The sequence below is a fragment of the Tachysurus fulvidraco genome, chromosome 1, assembly GCF_022655615.1.
Source record: "Tachysurus fulvidraco isolate hzauxx_2018 chromosome 1, HZAU_PFXX_2.0, whole genome shotgun sequence".
NCBI classification, from domain to species: domain Eukaryota; kingdom Metazoa; phylum Chordata; class Actinopteri; order Siluriformes; family Bagridae; genus Tachysurus; species Tachysurus fulvidraco.
Window position 1 is genome coordinate 25,662,162 of NC_062518.1, and position 23,635 is coordinate 25,685,796.

General features: G+C 39.0%; 3 protein-coding genes across 5 annotated transcripts in view; 2 read left to right on the forward strand and 1 right to left on the reverse strand.

The window, feature by feature from the left end:
• b4galt2 (UDP-Gal:betaGlcNAc beta 1,4- galactosyltransferase, polypeptide 2) overlaps window positions 1-10,527 on the forward strand; it is a 133,630-nt gene extending 123,103 nt beyond the window's left edge. For both annotated transcript variants that reach the window (XM_027133569.2, XM_047822036.1), the window contains exon 7: window positions 7,181-10,527. In XM_027133569.2, coding sequence (XP_026989370.1) covers window positions 7,181-7,331 — 151 coding nt within the window. In that variant the 3' untranslated portion in view covers window positions 7,332-10,527. The remainder of the gene's footprint in view (window positions 1-7,180) is intronic.
• A 3,067-nt stretch (window positions 10,528-13,594) lies between these two features.
• zgc:113531 (uncharacterized protein LOC541359 homolog) lies at window positions 13,595-22,578 on the reverse strand. The gene is made up of 3 exons (XM_027179158.2): window positions 21,454-22,578; window positions 17,134-17,263; window positions 13,595-14,522 (listed from the first exon to the last, which is right to left on the reverse strand). Exons 1-3 carry the CDS (start codon window positions 21,793-21,795, stop codon window positions 14,341-14,343), a joined length of 654 nt encoding a protein of 217 aa, XP_027034959.2. The 5' UTR covers window positions 21,796-22,578; the 3' UTR covers window positions 13,595-14,340.
• Window positions 22,579-23,481: 903 nt separating this feature from the next.
• ccdc24 (coiled-coil domain containing 24) overlaps window positions 23,482-23,635 on the forward strand; it is a 16,231-nt gene continuing 16,077 nt past the window's right edge. For both annotated transcript variants that reach the window (XM_047816054.1, XM_027179099.2), the window contains exon 1: window positions 23,482-23,627. The gene's annotated coding sequence lies outside the window, so the exon portion shown is untranslated. The remainder of the gene's footprint in view (window positions 23,628-23,635) is intronic.

Consider the following 23,635-nt stretch of genomic DNA (forward strand, 5'->3'; position numbering starts at 1 on the left):
ACAAAGGCATATGTTAGTTCTGTGTAACAAAGCAAAACCAACGTTACTCACCTATCGAGAAGGAAAAAAGCGCTTCGGCGTCTTAAGTGAAGTTGGCGCATATTCACAGATTGGAGTTTCCCGTGTCAATAACTCCTGAGCTAAACGCTGTTACTACACAAAACACGGTTGTAGCTGCCTCTCTACATTACTACAATAGAAAAGAGGTGTTATTTGTGTAGTAACAGCGTTTAGCTCAGGAGTTATTGACTCGGGAAACTCCAACCTGAGAATATGCGCCAACTTCCTGCTCCTTCAGTTCTCTCCAGCGCTGGAAAGCTGATCCTATATTAACACGTCCTACTTCTTGCCTTATCGTAAGCCTTTCTTCGCTTTCTTTCTTTGTTTTTATCCTCCATGTCAATGTTAAAACCACTTTCTGCTAATGTCACACGTGCACTGTCTCTCCACCGCATATTGTCAAGCCCCGCCCCTTTCTGCTCATTGGCTACACGTTAGTTTTGATTTTGAGTTTTCTGAAGCATTTCTCAAACAACAGAGGCCCTACCTTTAAAAGAAGAGTTCACTCAGAGTCCCATGGCTTTGTGTATTTTTATTGAATTTTCATTGTTCCTGTGAAAATTTAGATGCTGACAGCACAGAGAGATCTTGCTTGTGCAGTGATAAAAGTTCAACAGTCTCAAACCATCTTTCAGAATTTTCTGCTAGCATTTAAAAACAAACGGCCAAGAGATTTTGTCCCCCCCCCCCCCCCTTTTTTTTTTTGGAGACTTGGAGACCTCACCGTAGACAAATAGAAAAAAAAAGCCACCATCAATGAAAGTTGAAGCTGAACTGGTAATAATACACATCCAAAGATATTAATTCAGAATTTCATTACAAAATAAAATCTTATACATGAGTGAAGATCACATGTTATTTAGAAAAATGACTGTGAATGGAAATTAGGGCAAAAAAAAACAAAAACCCTAAATGTATCATCATGTTAATCTTGTATTCAGAATCTGTAATTATTGTCTGTTTTTAGCCAAAAATCTTCACAGATGAAATATTCAGTTATTTCAGTACGTCAACTTTACCCGTGAGTCCTGAGGGGGTCGCACCTGAAGGCATTTTGGAGGTTGTAGCATTTCTAGATGTTTCGAAGTAAATATACAGATCAGAAGCAGCGAATATTGTAGTGATTGTTCATATATTAACAAGACACACACACACACACACACACACACACACACACACACACACAACTCTTCTCATTAGCTCACTTGGGCATTATTTCAAAATGTCTCGTTCTACAGCGATTAGTTTGAGATAAAAGACACGAGAAGGTTATAAGACCTTCAGCGATGCCTGTCTGCCTGATCAGCTCGTGTCGTTCCTTTTTATTTCCGACTGACTATGTGTTTGTTTTGATTATAGAGCTCACGTATAAGAAAAGTGCTGCACCTTATCTTAAGGATGGATTAATTCTGAGTCTAATCTTGTACGAAAAGGCCATATTTTATAGTTTGTACTGTGTATTTCCTCTAGTTTTATACAACTCCTAATAGCACCCTAATTCTGTTCACCAGCAAACGGACCAGTTTGCGCAGACAGAGTGAACTCATACTGTAGAAGTCCTGTGTTATGATAATAGTGGCCTGCCCTTAGATGAAATCCAGAGCAAGAGAGAGAGGGAGGTGGAGAAAATGTGCTTGGGTTCTCCAGGCGAAGCCGGTGTTTACCTGCTGATGAATGTTTGCCCTCTTTTCCACTCTATCACTGCCATCACTGCCTTTTGTTTTGGTCACTCCAGCAAAAGAGCTGCAGCCTCAGTAATGAGACACCACGCTCGCCCGAGGAAGACAGCACGCTATTTATCAACATTGCACTGATTAGTTAACTTCGCTGCCGCCTGAATATTAACTCCAGTCTAGCATGAGCGCTCTCATAGACGCCGAAGCAGCTCCACCTGAGGACATAAATCGTCAGCTACGGCCACTCTGGCGGCTCTAATAGGCTTTGTAGCTTGTCTGATGATATGAAAGCTGATAGCAGGGTATAAATCATGCCAGTTTTTATGAAGACTTGTTTAACCGTGCTCCCTTATGACTCGACTTCTATAAGAAAAGTTCAACGTCAATTACGAAGAAGAGCTTCAAGGAAACGTTAAGAAATGAGAAGACGGGCCTCAGGGATGAGGACTGCAGGATATCTTTCGGGTCCATGTGGTTCTGAAATGTACAGTACTTCTAGACGAATACTGGTTTTAGGGGAAGTAAGGACTCGGGGACTTTAGAAAATCTTTGAATGAGTTGTAGTTGTTCTTTCAGCCGTTATATTTGCTATAGCCTATTGTCAATTTAGAGATGCAATTCAGTGTACAACCGTGTCACTGGACTGGGGAAGGAAACCGGAGAACACAGAGGAAACCATCAAGGCATAGGGAGAACATGCGAATTACACACACACACACACACACACACACACACACACAGCAGAGGTGTGAATCAAACCCCCAACCACCAATACACCATACCACCATGTGCCCCAGTGTAACTCACCACTCTGAGTGGCTCATCCTAGATCTTAGAAAATACATTTTGTAGCCAAAAATTCTTCCTTTGCTGAGTTTATTGTCTTTTTATTTCATTCTTTACTGACATCAACAGATAGAAATAAGAAATAGGTAGAAGCTTGGGAAACCAAAACCAAGAGTCTCTGTAATCTAAATTTTTAAGTAAGCTTTTTGGCTGTGTTCAGATATTAGATTTTAAGTACTTTAGAGTTTTTATTCCTGACATCTAGCACTTAAATGATCTGTTTTATAATATGGGTTTGCTTTCATGTAACTAAAATAGCAACTCTGTGCTACTTTATTTCTTTAGTTCTAGACAGAATGAGTACTATTTTGGTTTTAAATGTTTATATCTTGATTAGCTTATTTTTCTTTTGTATCTAATAAGATATTTCCATGCACTCTAGCTTACGGGCCAGTATGTTAAATATAGAGCTTAATGAACATCTCTGAAGGAAAACAATAAACAAATGTTTTTGTACTTTTTTTTTTTTTTTTTGGCTGTGTTTAAAATCTATGATAACCTCGGTCGTAAAACAGAACATTTCAGATGTCAAGCTGTCAGGGCGTCTGTTATTATGGTACCCGTCACGGCAATTAACGATGATGTTAATATGACACTCGTATCATTGGATTTAAATCATCAGTTCATCTTCCTTGACATTTTAATGACATGGGAACATTAATCAGATCTATAGACCAATAGATGGTCTATGAATGCATATACAGTATATGTAGCATGTTTTTTGTCTGTTTGCTTATTGAATTAAGATCTTATATGGTTTGTGGTTTTAATTAGATTCTGTTATGCCACAGTGCTGTAGAGTTTTCACTTCTCAGTCCCCATTCAATTCTGTCCCACATCCAAATCACAGGACTGTATTCATGCTTACACTCTGATTCATCACTGATAAACTAACAGCTAATCCACAGCCTAAAAATACATGGATTATAGTAACAAAGGGAAAACGTATAATGTACAGTAAGCATCGATATAGCAAGGCTTTCACTATACATTGGCAGAAGGAGTCTCCAGTTAGAGCACATAATAACGGAAATTGTAGCCGATCCTTTGGACTTTCCGCTACGGGAGAATCTTCGGGACGGAGGATTTTATGCTGTGTTGTTTCTTGCTACATTTTTGTCTGACTTGTGAAGATGAAGAGAACATGAGGGGACAGTTATGCAAAGTAAAATGTTTGAGCATCTATGTTTGTGTTCTATAGTGTTCACCAGGTAGCACATTTCACTCATCATTCACGTTCCCCAGTGGTCTTTTGTAGAACGATGCTTTGCCTCTGGTACTATCAGTATAAGGGAATGTGGTAGCTTAGTGGGGAAGTTGTGCACTAATGGTTAGAGAGTTTGACTCCTAACCCTAAGGTTGTGGGTTCGAGTCTCGGGCCGGCAATACAACGACTGCAGTACCCTTGAGCAAGGCACCGAACCCCCCAACTGCTCCCTGGGCGCCACAGCATAAATGGCTGCCCACTGCTAAATGGCTGCACTTTGGATGGGTTAAATGCAGAGAATGAATTCTATGAGTACGGGTCACCATACTTAGCCGTATATCACGTCACGTAGTGGTTAAGGTGTTGAACTACTGACCGGATGGTCATGAGTTTGAATCCTAGGTCCACCAAGCTGCCACTGCTGGGCCCCTGAGCAAGGCCCTCAACCCTGAGCAAGGCCCTCAATTGCTCAGTTGTATAAATTGAAATGGAATGTAAGTCACTCTGGATAACGGTGTCTGCTTAATGCTGTAAATGTAAAAATAAAGTATAAGAGTAAACCTGTTTTTTTGTTTAGAGGAAAAAATTGACCTTTGAGATGTGGGCTAGAGAACCGGGAACATTTTGCACCTTATAGAATTGACATTTAGATCAAAGAATAAATTACGCACATTTGGAACCGATAAGGGGATGTGGTAGCATGACTGATCAGAAGGTCATGGGTTCGAAACCCAGGTCCACCAATCTGCCACTGCTGGGCCCCTGAGCGAGGCCGTTAACCCTCAGTTGCTCAGTTGTAAGTCACTCTGGATAAGGGTGTCTGCTAAATGCCGTAAATGTAAATGATATGGCTATTTTTACAGAAATACTGAAATGCTTGGAGGTCATTACACGCCCACTTGTATTTTTCTCTTTAAACAAGTCTGTATTATTATCTGCCTCATGTCTCTCAATTATATTATACACCGGCTTTACTTTATACTCTCATGGTGTTATGTGATTACGGCTGTACCACATGGTACAATATCGTTACAGAAAAAGCTTAAAGCCAGGATACACAAGGAACAATTACATTAAAGTGCAGTTTGAAGACCAACAGGCCAAGACAGACCAAATAATTAAGTTGGTTTTGAGTAGCACTAAGGTCCAGATTGTTCCAGGGCAGAGTAGGGTCCGTGTTATTTCTTTGCCGCTGCTGAGTTCGAGCACTAGCAAGCCTTTTCTTGTGTCCCGATCGAATAACTTCAATGTCACGAAACCTTGAGCCACATACTGTGTGTGATGAAACCCCCTGCATACTCTGCATAGTTATGACAGCATTACTATGCAGATACGTCGCTGCTTAATTTCAAATGGAAATGCAGCGCACATGCTGCATAAACTTAGAGGGAATTAGCATGAGAGCAGCAATACCACTCAAATACGTGTAAGTGCAATTTATGTAATGCACTCTAATTTTTCCCCCAGATACAGTTGGCCTGGTTCCTGTAGCCCTAGTGTGGCTCTGCCAGGAAGCAGGAAGCTTCTGAATGTACTGGCACAGTTGTACATGAGTCAGCTTACACTCTGAGATCATGAGACCATTGTTTTAAATGATAAATTATAAAGAAACCCAGTCATAGTCTAATGATAATTACCTTCTGTGGTGATTATTATTACTTCAGTCATCTCCACAGAAGTAGTTGGTAAATGATAGGCTTTAATATATTCTCTGTGTGCCGTTAGAGAGCCTGTTGTGCTTCAAGGCCAGCAGCATGCACGAGAAGGAGCTGCTAGATTTAACTCAAGGCCAGAAAATGGAATTTGCTCCTGTTTTGGTTGTGATTCAATGTTCAACGTTGAACTTCTTTTTTTATGTCACACTTCACAGCAGTGCTTAATGGCTTATACAGTATGAAAGAAGACGTTCAGTGCTTTAAACCATTTCTGCTCTCTGAGATGCCCCGAGTGCTAGTTTATGCGCATCTGAAACTCTCCATCGATATTATATTCATCCGCTAATACTGTTGAGTTTATCGGACTTGCGGAGATAAAATAATTTGTTTTTGTTTACATTGACAAGTCACTAATCTAGACAAGTGTACTAATCAAGAGGCTTAATGTCAGAATTAAACAACTTTACCTTGACCCCTGTAGCTGAATTCTGGCAAAAAATAATATCAAATCTTATGTGGGTTCGAATTTTGAGTTTGTTAATGCAAAGTTTTGTTACATTTACATAAGGAGTCTCCAGTGCCAGCATTTACTACACCAGTCACAGTGCTTAGGAAGGGAACCTTTCTTCAATTTTGCCTTTAGAAGTAGCTTTACTCCTGGGTAATACAGTATGCATGTGGTCAAAGTGAGACATATTTTATATGTCCTTTAGCATGTAGGACCAGTTTAGCGTGTGTGCATATGTGTGTGCGATATTTTGCAGTAGCTGTATGTGTGTATCTGTGTATGCAGTATAAAGTTCCTGGAAAAAGAATGACTAAAGGGAAGGGATTGACCGCATTTATATATTTATACTGTATATATACCGTATATATATATATTCCTTTGCCCAGTCTGCCATCTGCTGGCTGATGATGCTACAACAGGCTGGGAAATCGAAACGCACAAATTAAATCTCAGATCTTTTTGTCAGGAAATATATTCACAATACACAGATTTCCTTACAAATCCTTGGGTTTGCTGACAAAATGTGCACATATACAGTATAAAGATGCCATGAACCTGTTATTTTTGCAGTTAGAGATATTTCATTAATCACTGGGATGGATGTTTATGATTGGGTTTATATTCTCATTTTTGAATTTGTGCATGAAAATGAAAAAAAAAAAAAGGAATGAAAAAGTGATAAAACTGAAAACTAAATGATAAGAGGTCAACGTTCGATACAATATAAGGGGATTAACCTCCAGGGTTGAGGGTTTAAGACCTGCCTCGTGTGTGTGTGAAGTTTGAATGTTCTTCCAGTGTTTCAGGGGGTTTCCTCCTGATACTCCAGCTTTCTCCCCCAGTCCCCCAGTCCAAAGACATGCATTGTAGGCTAAATGCATCTCTACATTGTTCCATGTGTATGATTGTGCCCTGAGATAAACTGGCATCCTGTACAGTCTGTACCCTGAGTCTCCTGGGATAGATTCCAGGTTCCCCGCAACCCAGCAGGATAAACCATGTAAAGAATGGCTGGATGGAAGCTGTTAGAATAAATGATAGCATGTACAGTATGATAATAAGGAGGAAAGCTTTGACGAGGCATGTGTTCGCACTGATAAAGAGCATGTACCACAGAATCATCTTGTGATGCCACTTCACAATATCCACAACAGTAGATGATGAAAACATGTAGCAATCCACATTTTATGATGTTTATAAATCCACATAATTTTTTTTTCCCTGACAGGTTTAATAAAATCCAGAATACCAAGAACACCATGAGGAAGGACGGCATCAGCTCGCTGACGTATCGCCTGGTCTCCATTAAAAAGTACCCGCTCTACACCAACATCTCAGTGGAGATTGGTAAACCCCCTCCAAGACCACTTAGAGGATAGACCATGGCTAGGTCCGAACACACACACACACACACACACACACACACACACACACACACGTCTATATATACACACCGTCCATGGCCGTGAGCCTCTGTGTGCAGCAGTGACATGCTGAACAGGTTAGTTCTCAGGAATACACTGGACTTCTTGTGGATTTATAAATCCGCATGCAGATTTTGACTCCAGTACAGACTCTGAATCGTGCGATAAGTGACTTAACGTTAAGGACGCTCTAATAGACCTTCTGGTCAAACGTGGAGGACACGAATGAACATTGTTTCTGGATCCGATCTGAAAGGATAATGCTGTTAGCTTGATGTTGGGACGTTTTAGAAACAAATGTCTTTTGTACCTGCAGCTGCTGCAGACTCCAACTCGCATCTTTCTCATTGTATCGGCGAAGCTGGAGATGACAAAGACACATCATCTGTGCTTTATAGAAGCCTCTGGATCGTCATCTTTCTCACTTTCCAACCGTTTTTTCCAAACTTATTTTGTATTTCTACTCTTCCTGCTCTGTGACTTCAACCGCCGAAGCACCGATTATGCTGAAAGCTTAAAGGTTTCAGTGACAGGATTTGGAGAAGGTGTGCACAGGTGCTTTGGCAACCTTTTCCTGAGTAGAGCCCTGCCTTTGGTGGTCCAGAATGGAGTAGAAAAGGGATTCTGGGAACTCTCACTTGGAGACCTTGGGAATTCTGGCCCAGCTGTACATGTTCACCGCTGTCAGTCACTTGAAATCAACATAGAATAAGTGTTTTCTGTGTGTGTTTTAAGTTTTATTGGTCGTTCACCTTCAGTTTTTTTTAAATCTTCATGCATCTTAACATTAATTGCTGTGTGTGTCGGAGGTCACGCTCATTCAAGACCACAGTGAACTCTGATCAAACCCCGGAGCTGAAATTTTCATCTGTAATTTAGCGATTTCCCCTTTTCTTTTTTCGGCTTGTGGTTCTTACTGTTTTCCTTTAATGCCTATGCACACCATACTGATGCCTTCAGACATTTTATGAGGTGCTCGAGTCGTCTTTTATTGTTTGGATGGATGTCTAATCCAGCCCCCCCCCCAGTACATTTGATTCCTATTTTTAGCTACTTTTTTAACCCCTGTTGCTTCCTGTGTGAGCCCTCATCGTTTCTCTTTATGTGCCATGTTTTTCTTCTACATTTGTGCCAAGTCAGTGCTAAATAGTTTTTTTTTGTTTTGTTTTGTTTTTTCCTTTTGAAAAAATGTATTCTGTCGAAATTCCTAATTCAGCAAACTTCCTGGTCACCTTACTGACACGTATATTCAAACTGGTTATTATATTTAAATATTATATATATTTATAACATTATATTACCACGGCATCGCTGAATTCTCCATTCTGATTGGTCTGGAAGGAGAAACGCTACAAGGCAAATCCCAGGTTAGAAACAGGGATACAGCCACATAAATGGGAGGAAAAAAACATGTCTAATTGTTTCTCAGCTGTATTTTCTTTGAGGAGACATTTACAGTATGTAGCATCGTTAGAAGGCCCTTTGCGACTGCCTAACAGCTGGTCCTTTACATTTTATAAAATGAGAACAATCTGAGGGCTTCATGGTTTCTTAGTAACACAAGTTGTCTGTTTTTTGGCTTATTAATGCCGAAAGATAGAGAGAGAAAGAGAGAAAAAAAGGCTGGTGAGGGAACAACTGCAACTGTATAGATTATAGTTAGAGTTACAGTAACACAAGTCATAACAGGGACTTAATGACGTATCTGCAAATAGATGTATAAGTACGACGTGTTGTTTGTTAATCAATCCGATTTGTTCACGTTGGCTGACTGCTGTGGTATCAGAGCAACAAAAAAGAACAAAAGCAGGACACGTTGTTGAAGATTTTAAGGACAATACTGTAGGAAGGAAAACAGCATATCGCCTCAGCACCCATTATTTTCCTGTAACAGCACGTCTCGTCATGTTTCGTTCCTTATAATATTATACATATAATAATGTATTATCTTTATACATATATATACAGTATACCAAAGCTTATCAACCGTGTTGCTAGTGGACCGTGGTGCAAACGTAGCTGACAGACAACACACTCCAACATAATAATTAAATAATACGTTCTAACGACAGAAACGGCCACAACGCCATTCGTATAAACGTATTATACTCGACGATACGACCTTAAATAGAACACAGACCGTCAATCGGGATGGAAGAAAAAGCGTCTCTTTTTTTTTCCTCCCTGAAATTGAAATTGAGATTTTCATTTCCCGTAGCCTGAGATTTTATTGAAGGGCTTTATTTTTTTTTATTTTATTTTAAACCCCCCACCCCCGAGGCCGTCTTATGAATCGCAGCATGCTGTAGCAGCCTCGTTAATATATATTTTTTTTTAATCTCTGTGAATTTGTACATATGCGACAGCGAGGAAGCTAACGAGATGTCTGTGAGTTAGAATAGTGCACATGTGCTGCTGAATTGAATCTACAGTGTAGATGTGAAGGTGCACTTTTTTTTTTTTGGCCGCCCGGAAGGAGAAACACTTTGTTTGGAGCATAATCTTACTGTGCTTTATGAAAGAATGTGTTCTTTATGTGTTTTTTGTTGTTGTTCTTTCTTTCCGTAACCATCTACCTGTGTATCATTGCTGCTATGTCATGACGCTAAGCAAGGCAAGTTGTCTCATTACGTGCTTTGCACAACGCAAGAAAGAAAAGCTCGGTCATTATCGCTGATTATACAGTACATTATATCTAACTACTTCATAGGATCAAAGCTTAAGCACATTTCAGTACAGTACAGTATCATATTTGTTGGGAGATTTTATACCGGTTATTCTCCCTCTCTAAAGAAGTAGCTCACTGTGTGTAGCTCTCTCTCTCTCTCTCTTGGTGTTTATGCTTCTATCTTCTCTTCTCTCTTCTCCTCTCCTCTCTTCTCCTCATCCATCCCATCCCTTCATCCTCGTCTGCGGAATATAAAGCGTACAAGACAAGGGCAGGGGCTCTCGAAAATATTACACCTGTTTAAAATAAAGACTGGTCTTCAAGCTCTGAGTGGCTTTTCAAAAACTTACTGGATCTACAGTACTTAGGTTTTTTTTTTTTTGTACATTGAATGTCAACATATGGTTCTATGTAGAATGCATTATGTCATATCGAACATACTTTTTTATACAAATAAAGAAGAGCTGTCACTTGGAACAATGTTTCTTCCTCGTGATTATCATTTGCTGCTGAAGAATATTAAAGAAAATGTGGAAGAGTGTGTGTGTGTGTGTGTGTGTGTGTGTGTGTGTGTGTGTGTGTGTGTGTGTGTGTGTGTGTGTGTACTGGCATGGTGTTGACAGTATCCCACATTAAGAGGACTTGTTAAACGTGGAGCCAGCACTTCTGATCAAAGCACGTGCTAAAGCGATAATGTACTCTGTCATTTTTGCATTTGTTTATAAACAGGATAAATCCAGCATATGTCAGCCATCACACCCTATTAACACCCTCTTCACTGTTTAACACATTATTATTGTAGTTGTATCTATATAACCATCTATATCCCATAATGCAATCCAACACGATTTGTACTACAATGTCACTACATTACTCACATTAATTACTCACAACATTCAACCTGCATGATGAACCACTTATTCAAATACTAGGCTTGTTGATCAAATTTGTACAATATCATTTGGAGAATTTTAGAGAGAAAGAGGTTTTTATTTCAGAATCTTCCACTCAGAGGTCCTAATCGACAAGGCAAACCCATTCAACTGAAGTGTCCGGTCAAGCGAACTTTAAAAAAAAAAAAAGGTCAGTATTGGCTGGTTGTGATTTTCTCTGATGGAAGACAACGTACACTAAACAATGATTAGATTGTACTTTTTGGACGGATCCCATGACATGACTCAGCTATACTATATATCTAACATTTATCTCTAATGAGCAAGCCGGAGGTCGACGGTGGCAAGAAAAATCTCCCTGAGATGACATGAGGAAGAAACCTTGAGACGAAGAACTCAGACTCCGAAGGGAACCTCATCCTCATTTGGGGGACACTGGACAGGAAATAATGTAAATATAAAAAATGTCCTTTCTACAACAGTTTGTAGTCGAATGGAATTAAGCAACCAAGAGCTCCTGAGGAACCCAACAGGTCAGCGTCATTAATGAGTTCATTACAGACTTAACACTAATTCCATACTGCCGCAGTCTTTAAATGTTCACTGATGAAGACCCGAGCACAAAGCTGACAGATTTATCGATCGATGTCTTACTGCATCAGTTTTCCAATGAGCGCTGATTTATCTGAAAGTAACCCTTGAAGGTTGTTCAGGAGTTAGAGAACTTGCCACAGATCTTTCAGATGTTTTTGCACCATCTGATGACAGGCTAGTGTGTATGAACAAGACATCCATTGATTCATGCATCCTTCCATCCATTTTCTTTACAGGCTCATGTGGTGCAGAGTCTATCCCATTGGCACCTTATCCCATAAGCCCTAAGCCACCTGCACGAAACATAAAGATGTTAAACATTCATTCATTCATTCATTTTCTACCACGTATCCGAACTTCTCGGGTCACGGGGAGCCTGTGCCTATCTCAGGCGTCATTGGGCATCATGGCAGGATACACCCTGGACGGGGTGCCAACCCATCACAGTGCACACACACTCTCATTCACACACACAATCACACACTATGGACAATTTTCCAGAGATGCCAATCAACCTACCATGCATGTATTTGGACCGGGGGAGGAACCCGGAGTACCCGGAGGAAACCCCCGAGGCACGGGGAGAACATGCAAACTCCACACACACACAAGGCGGAGGTGCGAATCGAACCCCCAACCCTGGGGGTGTGAGGCAAACGTGCTAACCACTAAGCCACCGTGACCCCAGATGTTAAACAGTGTTTACTAAAATAAATTGAGGCCAGCCAAGATTTTGCACAGTGCTTTATTATTGTTTAATTTTTTGATTAGAAAAGTTACACAATGCAATCCAAATGAGTATGTACAAGACAGTAGTGAGGCAAGCTATGCTGTATGGGTTAGAGACTGTAGCAGTGAAGAAACATCAGAGGGACAGATCAGGTTGGCTGGACTATAGTGAGATGGTTTGGACATGTACAGAGGAGGGAGATGGTTATATTGGTAAAAGGATGTTGGAGATGGAGCTGCCAGGTAAGAGGTCAAGAGGAAGGCCAAAGAGGAGATATATGGGTATGTTAAAAGAGGACATGAAGGGAATTGGTGCAAGATTAGAGGATGCTGAGGATAGAGTTAGGTGTAAACAGAAGATTCACTGCGGCGACCCATAACGGGAAAAGCCCAAAGTAAGAGAAGAATCCAAGTGAGCACTTTAGGTATTCTAATCATTCCTTTGTTAGGCTGAATTCTTCGTCACATTGATGTATAAGAGAATGTAAAGAAACATTTCTTTATCTACATTTCTAACTAGACGAAGCTGTAATTATTGAAAATCTGCAATATTGTTAGCTAAACGATAAGATAGCTGCAGTTTCAAGGTTTATATGCAATACTACTGGAAAGATTTCCCAAGATATTTGACTTAAATTATAAATGTCATCAAGTTTATTCACAGGACTTTCAACAATGCCTTGTTGTAATAATCATTTGATTTTCATTGAAGGCACATGCAACCTGTCTGTATAATTTACATCCAGTATTAAGATTATAAATCTTAATAAATCCGGAAATGATAAAACTTCTGAATTTTTTATTTCTTACTGAATGTTTAATCTACTCATACTGGAACAATCAAACTGCCTCTCAGTCATTTTTTTTTTTAATTAAGCAGATTCTAAAGCTTGTAGATGTAACTAGAGATCAGGACTTTTATTAGAAACTGACAGAAGATGTGAAAACAATTCTGTTAATAAAGACAAAAGCAGTGTTAAATCAAAGCCATTTATTTCTCATGGTGCACCTCAGTATATCAAAACAATGCTGATTTACAGTGATTCATTAAAAAAAATGTAAAAAGCCCACCCCCCCCCACCCCCACCCCCAAGCAACGAACTGGCATGTTTTTTGTTTTTTTTTAACAAAATGCTTGTATAAAATCATTTACTCCTTTAGCTACTTCCATGCCAGCATGGGACTGGAGTAATTGTTTTTTTTTATTTGGTTTTCAGAAAACTCTTACACACACCCATTGCAGGGCGCACACACACACACACACTCTCATTCACTCACGCAATCACACACTACAGACAATTTTCCAGAGCCAATCAACCTACCATGCATGTCTTTGGACCAGGGGAGGAAACCAGAGAACCCAGAGGAAACCCCCGAGGCACGCGAGAACATGCAAACTCCCCACACATAAGGCGGAGGCGGGAATCGAACCCCCAACTCTGGAGGTGTGAGGCAAATGTGCCACTATTTTTGAAAAAGTATTAACCATTTCAGCTGAAGTGAGGGCAGGTTAAACAGAAACAAAATACAGGACAATGCATTGTATTAGCGTTTCTCGATCTATGTATAAATATATATGTATGATATACAGATTTGAACCAGACTCTGACTTTTTATGCAATAAGAGTAAACAACATTCATGAACCAACATTTATGGCATTTAATTCATGGAGTCTTGAATCTCAAAGTTACTAAACAGCCTACAATAAGGTTGGGAAAGTTGTTTAATATAATCAGTAATCAACTAGAACAAATACTGTGCAACAAAGTAATAGCTATTGGTTTTATATTAGCATCAAAATATATTGTTTTAGTTGTGGAATGCTGATTAAATATTCACTCAGTATTTTGTTCCTGACTGCAGCCTACTTATTAGGGCTAAATCTAAAGAACATCCTTTACAAGGCCAAAGCGACGTTCAGCCGTGTCATTTAGCATTCAACTTCAAAGTTGGGCAGGTTATACAAGACTATAATCACAAAGTCTACAAAAGGCTATGATTAGATACACAAGCACAAGCTATCATGACATGCTTGACTCTGCTGAGCTTCAAGCTCTGCTACTGAAGCATGTGTGAGTTTTAGTTTTCTCCCTCGCTGATGGTGCAGTTGTGGAGGCGGGTACATGTGGCCACACGGTTGCCCTCCCAATAGCCGGCATCCTGTCCGTCGTGGCATCGGCATTTGGTGCAGGAATCCACCCACACTGCCACGCCTCCGGGGATTATCTGCGCCCGAGAGTCGTCCACATAGCAATTGGGCCCTAGACAACAGACAAACACTTTGTGGCCATGGACTAGAAATGAATAGATTGTTATGAATAGTGTTATGATGACATAGCATGATATGAAAAATATGGGAACTCGTGGCCTAATGGTTAAAGAGTTTGACTCCTAACCCTAAGGTTGTGGGTTCGAGTCTCGGGCCGGCAATACCACGACTGAGCCCCCCAACCCACGGTGTGTTCCAGATGTGTGTTCACTGCTGTGTGTGTGCACTTTGGATGGGTTAAATGCAGAGAATGAATTCTGAGTATGGGTCACCAGACTTAGCCGAATGTCATATGTGAAATGTTCTCTGGTTTCTTATCACCTCCCAAAAACATGCCAGAGTTCGGACTGCCTGCTTTATTTGCCCACAGTGTAAAAGTGGCCTGCCATGGACTGGAATCCCATTCAGGATATAATCCTGCCTCATGCCTAGTGATTTCTGAATATATATATATATATATATATATATATATATATATATATATATATATATATATATATATATATATATATATATAAAGGAAAAACTCCCTGAGATGATATGAGGAAGAATCCTCGAGAGGAACCAGACTCAGAAGGGAACCTCATCCTCATTTCTGTCACACTGGACAGTAAATAATGTAAATGTAAATAATGTCCTTTCTACAACAGTTTATAATAGTGCAACCGAGAACTCCTGAGAAACTAATGATAGCTGCAAAGAACCAGAACCCCCACATTGCTCTGTAAGCCCACCTATAATACACCGGTAGAAGGCTAAGTATGATTATGTATTCAATTCCTTGATGGTTTTAACCATTTTTATATGAATGGTATTAAAGGGTAGTACAGTGATACCTCGAGATACGAATGCTGTGACATACGAATTTTTTGAGATACGGGCTGTGATTCGACCAAGTTTGTGCCGCCACCGAAACAAAGATCCCCAACAACCGCGTGTGAGATACGAACATCCTAGAAATAGTTGCAACTGGTCGTGCATCAGCGTTGTTTAATGACACTTGCCTTACACATTTCTGAAACATTTTAAAAGGGAGAAAGAAACAAACCTCCTTGGATAGGTTTTTATTAAAACGACCGGCAGATGTTAGTGAGGAAAGAGTGACAAAAAAAGGCAAAAACAAGTGAAGAGAAAAGCGATGATGAAAATTAAGCAAAATTAATGTAAAGCAAACAGAAATTGTAGCAATTAAATTCAGTTAAGAGAATTTCAGTTGTTTGTTAATTTTAGTAAAGTTTAGTTAAGTTCCATTTAAGTGTAAAGTAACATTAAGAGCGTACAGTAGCGAGTAAGTGACCGAAAGTGAAAGTGTAATTCCTCCTAACTCCTCTGCCTGTTTATTCCTCCCTCAACCTCCGTGCTCATCTTCTGTAAAGTAAAACCAGTTTATTTTTTTAACATTCTCTTTTATTACTGTATGTTTTTATACAATATTTGTCATTTATAAATACAGGTACTAAACATTTTTCAGATTCAAAACACATAAAACAACTGGAGTGGAATTTTGCGAGCTGGAACAGATTAATGGGATTTCAATTCATTTAAATGGGGAAAATTGTTTTGAAATACGAGCAATTTGAGATACGAGCGTATCTCGAGGTATTACTATATACTACTTTTTTCATATGAGATATCTGATCCGTAGCTTTGATTAGTGTTGGTTCAGGACAGGTCAGTGCCAGTAATTGGCTCCGGTTAATTCTAATGAGTGTGAATGATGGCCTGCTATGAACTACTCTGACACTCAGAGTGTGTCCCTGCTTACTAAGTGTTCCCAAGGTAGACAACAACCATCCGTCACCACAGAGAAGACTTTTTCAACACACTAGACATTATTAAAAGCAGTGCAATGTAATGGATGACAAGTTATAAAAAAGTCAAAGACAAGAAGTTTCTGGAAACCAACTCGGTTTTGCTACACAATATTTTTTCAAAAGAAAATCTCATTTGACTAATTCTATTTAAATACTGTATGTGTCTGTCATTTTTATACAGCCTACAAGCAATAAAATGTTTACAAGCTCTTTGCCTGATGTTATTTGAATTCATCTGAACTTTTAATAAATCCCACCAGCACTTGCATCTGCAGGTTCGCTTCTGTTTTCTGGCACAATGAATGGTTGTAGGTTTACAGTCAGACAAGACATTTTTAAATGTCTCAAAGGAGTAAATCAAGGTCAACAGCATGGCTGAGATCTGTTGACGTGCTGATTTGGCTCCCCAGAGCTACTTTCCTTTTTATTCGTTAGGATAAATTCCCTGATTAGACGCTTCCTTCACAGTACACATCTGGAAGGGGTAAAACTACCTTTCCTGCCAACAGACTGGGAACTGCTGCACTCGTGTTCCTGCATCTTATCCATTTTCTTGAGCTTCAGATTATGTGAGAGTATTACACCAGGGTTATTATGAGAAGCACATGAGATGAGATGCAGAGGAAAGAGGAACGTTATCCAGAGGAATTCTGTGCCCAGAACGTTAGGATTAGCAATACATTTTTAAATCAATGTTTGTAAAAAAAAAAAAAGGGGGGGGGGGGGGGGGTTGGGTTGGTTGGTTCTCTTTTTAAATTGAGTTTATCTATACTATTTAAAGCAGCTTACCATCTTTGCAGTCTGGGCAGCACTTCCCACTTTGAAAGACCGGGTTGACACATGCAGGAGGGGCACAGTCCGCTACTAGGCACCTGGCAATGCCGTCATTGTCGCAGGTACACTGCTCACATTCTGATGGCTGTAAAACATACACCTGTATTTGTCAGTAGTTCATAATCTCACCTAGTCTTCGTACTGTATGTAGCATGTAAAGCACATAATCTCCTGAAGCCTCCTGGCATCTATATGTAGAGCTCTTGTATTGTAACAAACCTACAGTAGAGGCATGTAAGAAAACAAAATGTAAGAAAATAAAACGACGAGGGTGAAGATCTTAATGAAGAACAAGAAGTGTATTCCGACATAGCAGTGACAAAATACATGAAGTACTTTGGGTTCATTGGAGTCAAGAAGAACGTAGGACGAATCTTGCGCAAGCGTTTTATACCGTTTTCCCTATTTGTAGTTTAAATGAGGTTACACATTTTTGTCTAGCCGGATGTCTGTAAACGTTAATCGTGGTCACGTTCACCTTGGCTTGGTAGTTGTTATCACCCAAATGGTCACTTTAAATAGTAATCGAGGTCACGTAGACCCTTTGTTAGTGACAGTCCTTGATGTCCTGCTGCCGCTCCTATAATAACATCTTAATCAAGTTTATTCATTTAGTGTTCTAAACGTATTACCTTATGATACTTAAGCCGTTTTAGAAATGAGCTCGTTCCGATGTGTATCTTGGAGTGGAATCTGAGTGCATACAATCTGTATTTTCTTACAGACATGACCCTAAAATGACTGGCTTAACCTTTAACTTAACATTTTTAAACTCCTCTTCATCATTTTTCTTTTCTATGACAATATTGTATAGAATAGGTTGGTCTCTTCTAGGATAAAGAAATCGCAGAAATCACACCCACCTGCTGTTTAAACTGCCACAGCACGCCACTTGAAGACCAAAAATAAATAAATAAATATATCAGCCAAGTAAAGCGCTCGCCCGCCGGCAGACTTGACACTGCGCTGTGCTTTAATTACCCCCTTCCATTCACTACAATAATCATAAGTCTATTACCTGAGCGAGGAAGATAACGAGGCATATCTAAGACTAATCCAAATATAAATTTCAGCTTTAAACAATCTCATTTTTATACTGAAGTTTATATTGGCTAAAATAATACACAAATTTATCATGTGCATCCTGTGCTGCAGTCCCCATTTATTACTGAATGCCATTACACGTGGAAGAAAAGGAGAATAATACAGAGAATCAGAAAACATCACATGCCGTCTCTAAACAGTACTGTTCTGATGTGCTTCCTGTAATGTCAGATCCAGTCCAGCATCTACACTACTTATTCACAAGTGTTCACAATAATCAATCTGCTTTAAGATGATATGCATTATGAAAATCTGTATATGTCCCTACACGAGCTAGGATCAGTAAATGGTTTAAAGTGAGGATGTTTTTTATGTTGTTCATTATTACACAAACTGCAAGGTGATAAGTTAATAATAGTAACAGCTAACAAATACTAAGCCGAGATACAACCCGGAAATATATACTGGCATCTATCTAAGGCATCAATCTATTCAACCAATCAAGAGGCAGACTGGTGTGTGCCAGTGTACAAAATCATACACACCAAGAGCTTCAGTTAATGTTCATGATAAACATCAGAATAGAGAATTTGATAGTGATCTCAGTGACTGACACTTTTTTGTGCCAGAAGAGTTGGTTTGAATAGTGATCTCCTTTGATTCTCTCTCTCTCTCTCTCTCTCTCTCTCTCTCTCTCTCTCTCTCTCTCAAACACAAACACACACACCCAGTGATTTGTTGATAGGAGAGGGCAGAAGAGACCGTTTCTAACTGACAAAAAACTTACAGTACATCAAATAACCACTCTTTAACAACTGTTCTTGTTGTCCTTTGGCTGCTCCTTGCTCATGTCACCACAGCGGATCATTCTTTCCGCTTATTTGATCTTGGGAGAGTGTTTTGGGGGTTTTTTTTAAATCCCAGATGCCCTTCCTGACACAACACACACATTTTTCCAGGCTTGGCACTAAGACTGCCAGCAGAAAAGCATTTCAGAATGCACATCAGCTCAAACATTAAAATAGGAGTACAACAGCACAAGTTTGTATCGGTTTCCACTCCTGTCAGGTCAGCCAAGAGCAGGCCACAGTGGGTCGTGAGTGGGAGTTTCTCTCATCTTAGGTCTGGGAGAGATCAGAAAGACAGACTGACTGTTTATGACCCATACGGTCTTAGTCCTTAGGCACTGGCATGCAAGAAGATGCAAAAATTAAACATAGAGCTGTACTATGGTCAAGTACCATTCAGATATTTATAGTGTGACAACTGCATGAAGGCAATGAACTCCCCAAAAAAATTCATCTGTGCTGGATTTATGCCCAGGTTTCTTTGAAGCAGACTAGAACTAATTTACTGGGTTACAATGTTTAAGAGCCAATTGCCTGAAGTAACGTTGACCTCAAAAACATCCATAAAATTGTAGAGAACATTTAATACAAATACAGATGACTCCAGAAGATGATAACCTTGGGTTTGAAAGCCATTCCCGATTGTCTAGCCTCAGTAAGCAGTCAGGACATTCAGGAGAAATAATGCAGGTGACTAATGCTGATGTGTAAAAACTACAGTAGGTTTTAAAAACTACAGGAACGTTCCCAAATATACTAAAATATAATAAATATTGAACATTTACACACTGCCACTTCTTTGCTATATTACTAATTGTACACGTCTTTTGATTTAATACTTATGTTAATATTAGCATAGATCTACTGATTTGATGGTACACTGTGGATGTTCCATAACTTTGCATATTGAATATCAATTACAGAAGCATTTTAGATATTTTGACTAAATCTGTTCATTACACAAAGTCAGAAGAATAGTCTAATACATAATTAAATTGTTTTCTTCCCCCTGGGGAAACCCTTAAATACGCATTAGCTAAGATTTGGGTGTGAAGTGGCATCCCGAAAGGTTAGAGGAGTGGAATAAAATCTGAGTGATTTTTTTACTTATTGAAATCCCCCGTCCCATGACCAGCCATGCCCAGCCGTGCCCACCCATGCCCAGAAACCCACGCCCCCAAAAATGTTGTTCAGCTATCGTTTCCCTTATCAACGGCATCACTTTAAGAAAGAATTTCTCCTTATTTGATTTATGAGGATGTAAATTGGGGAGTCTATCATAGACTCCCCCATTTGTATTATGACATTTTATAGACTGTCTATAAAATGTCATAATACAAACAAACATTGCGCTATTTTTCTGTGGCAATGGCATAAACCAAATATATATAAAGGTCATAACTAGTTCCTAAACTCACCAAAACTCTCTTTTCCTGCAAAAACATAACACAGCCTTGGACATTTTGACCTACACAGGTTTAGAGTGTTTAGGGACGTTACCACTCAATTAAGTCTGCCATCCTTTTAACAGGCGATACTATTTAATTTTGTAGTTTGTACTTTGGTACACAACATATGTTGAGGCTTTGTGTCATTATTGCAGTGATTCGAGTCATTAAGTTAAAAATGATTCGACTCTTTGAGTCTTTGGTTAGTATAAATTTCTAAAATAATAATAATAAATAAAATAATAATAAATAATAAAAGCCAGTAATAATTTCACAAATAACATACAGGCTTCGTTAATAACTTTAAGTGGTTTTAAAAAGGATGAGGTTTCTGCTATTAGTTTCAAATATTTTAAGCGGACAATTAATCATGAATTAATGAAGAATGAGTTATTCGTTTCAATTCAATTTCAATTCAATTTATTTGTATAGCGCTTTTAACAATTCCCATTGTCTCAAAGCAGCTTTACAGGAGTATGGAAACAGAAGAGAGAGAGAAAAGAAATATAATAATAATAATAATAATAATAATAATAATAATAATAATAATAATAGTCATAATAGTCATAACAGTCATAATAATAGTAACAACAACAACAATAATAATAATAATAATAATAATAATAATAATAATAATAATAATAATAATAATAAATAGGAAGAAAAAATAAAGGAATATATACAATTAAAGTTTTAAATGAATTTAAAAAAGATTAACATAAAATTTAAAATAGTAGATAATTATTCCCTATCCCTAATGAGCAAGGAAAAGCTCCCTGAGAGGACATGAGGAAGAAACCTTGAGAGGAACCAGACTCAGACTCATTGAGGTCACACTGGCTCGCGCACCTCACATCAGGATTTATTTCATTTTCCCCTGCTCTTTATTCTGTGGCACTTTGTGGTTTGGAAAGGAGCCGTGCTTGTGCTCTCACCTGAAAGGTTTGGCCGAGGTCGTAAACCTGTCCCCGGTGCTCACAGCCGATCCTCTCGCAGCGCGTGCAGCAGTCGCTCGGGTAGTGGCTCACGTGAATGCATGCAGCCGGCAGTGCAGTGCACTCTGTCCTCGCGCACACCGCTCCCTCCGCCGTACACTCACACTGCGTGCAGTGCTCCGAGTCCAGGAAGTACCACTCACCCACATAGTACACCGAGCCGTTCGCCTCGCACGTGCCGTCCTGCGCTGCCACTGAGAAGCAGTAGACGCTCGGGACGCAGAACAGAAAAGCACCGACTCCGATCCACGCAGTCAGCCGCCTCGTGCCCTCCATATCCATTGGGTTATTAAAGAGAAATAAAGAAAGTGCAGCACTGCGTGGTTGTGGTTTTCTGTCAGAAAGGTTCACAAAGAAAGCCAACTATTCCATTGTAGACTGGGGTAAGATGAGCTCTCCTGCTGGCCCACTCACTCACACACACACACACACACACACACACACACACACACACACACACACACACACACACACACACACACACACACACACACTCAAACTTCTACGCCTCTCGGATTCTATTTCATGTCACACGTGACAGCGGAATAGTGGGGTATTGAAGGGTTTTGCAATGCAAAGCTGCGGTCCTGCAGGATGCTCTAACAATATCCTGTATATTATGATCAGATTTGTACAGATTTGTGTGAAGGTGTGTTTAAAGTCATGGCTGACTTTCTGTCACACACACAAATGTTCCACAGCACTGTAAAGGAAGGGATGCATGTCCGCGCGCGCGTGCGTGCGTGTGAGATCTCACGTTAGAGCACCAGACCCTACACGTGTGTGAGTGAATCCACCTTGAACTGTGCGAAACACTTTATCACATTGATATATATTGTGTCAAATGTACTGTGATTGGTTGATTGATTTTTTTTGTGATTTTGTGTCTGTTAAAAAATTCTTTGTTTAAACGCATTTTCTGGATCGGGAAACATGTTTCGCTAGATCATTCGTGATCATTAAAAAATCATTAAAATCTAATATTCCCGATGGTTTATGGCTTAAAATGGTGTTTTTATTGCATAACAAAAACAATAACAATATAGATACAGAGGATCACAGTGTGTTCAACTATTATGTGTTACATTCATAATAGCATCAATGGAAACAACAGAAAGAAGAAAAATTCTATACATTCATCGTTTCTTTTTTTATTTATTTCTTGCATCTTTTAGGGCCTCAATATAATGCTTAAGTTCAATTTTAAATGATATAATGTTAGGTTTATTATTATTATTATTATTATTATTATTATTATTATTATTATTATTATTATTATTCCGTTTCTGTTTGTGTGTGGTATTTCCATACATAATTATTAAGTTAATCAACAAATTTTGCTCCAAAATCTTATTTTTATATAACAAAAATAGATCTTTACCAGATTGGGTAAATACACATTTAAAAAAATAAGTGTTTTATGGATTCTTCTTCTGAATGACAAAAGACGCATGTAGTTTCCATGTCTCTGAAAAATCTTGACACTTTATGTCTGACTGGATAAATCAAATGAATAACCTTATATGTAATTTATTTAACTTTATTGGTGAGGCAGTGTTTACTAGGTAAACTCCAGACCTCTTTCCATTCAATCTGATTATACATAAGAGTTCCAAAAAGGTTTGCATTTAGGCAATAATGTACTTCTACATAAGTTTTTTAAAATATAAAAGTTATTAAAAAATATTTTTATCTATAATTTTCAACACCATTAATACTTAACTGATCTGTTCTGTATTCCAGCTAATAGCCCGAATTATTGTAGTTATGACGTCATCACTGCCGTTTAATGAGGCTTAAATAGTGATATTCCTTTAGAGAAATGATATATGATTGAATTTGCGGTCATTTAAAAAATATATATAACTATCAAAACTACTGATTATTCTAAGATGGTCCGAATTGTGCATATCTACAACGAGGATGAAGTATGAAAACAGAGCGCACACAACCTTGATTTCACCAGTTCTCGATTGTAGCTGTAATCTCGCGATAGTTTGTATCCTAGCAACGCATTGTTTACAGGAAGCGAAGAGGGAATTAGCTAAGAGTCAAGCTAACTAAAGCGCGTATTTAATAGTGTTACTACAAATACAGAAAACAGTTTTAACCAGGTAAAATA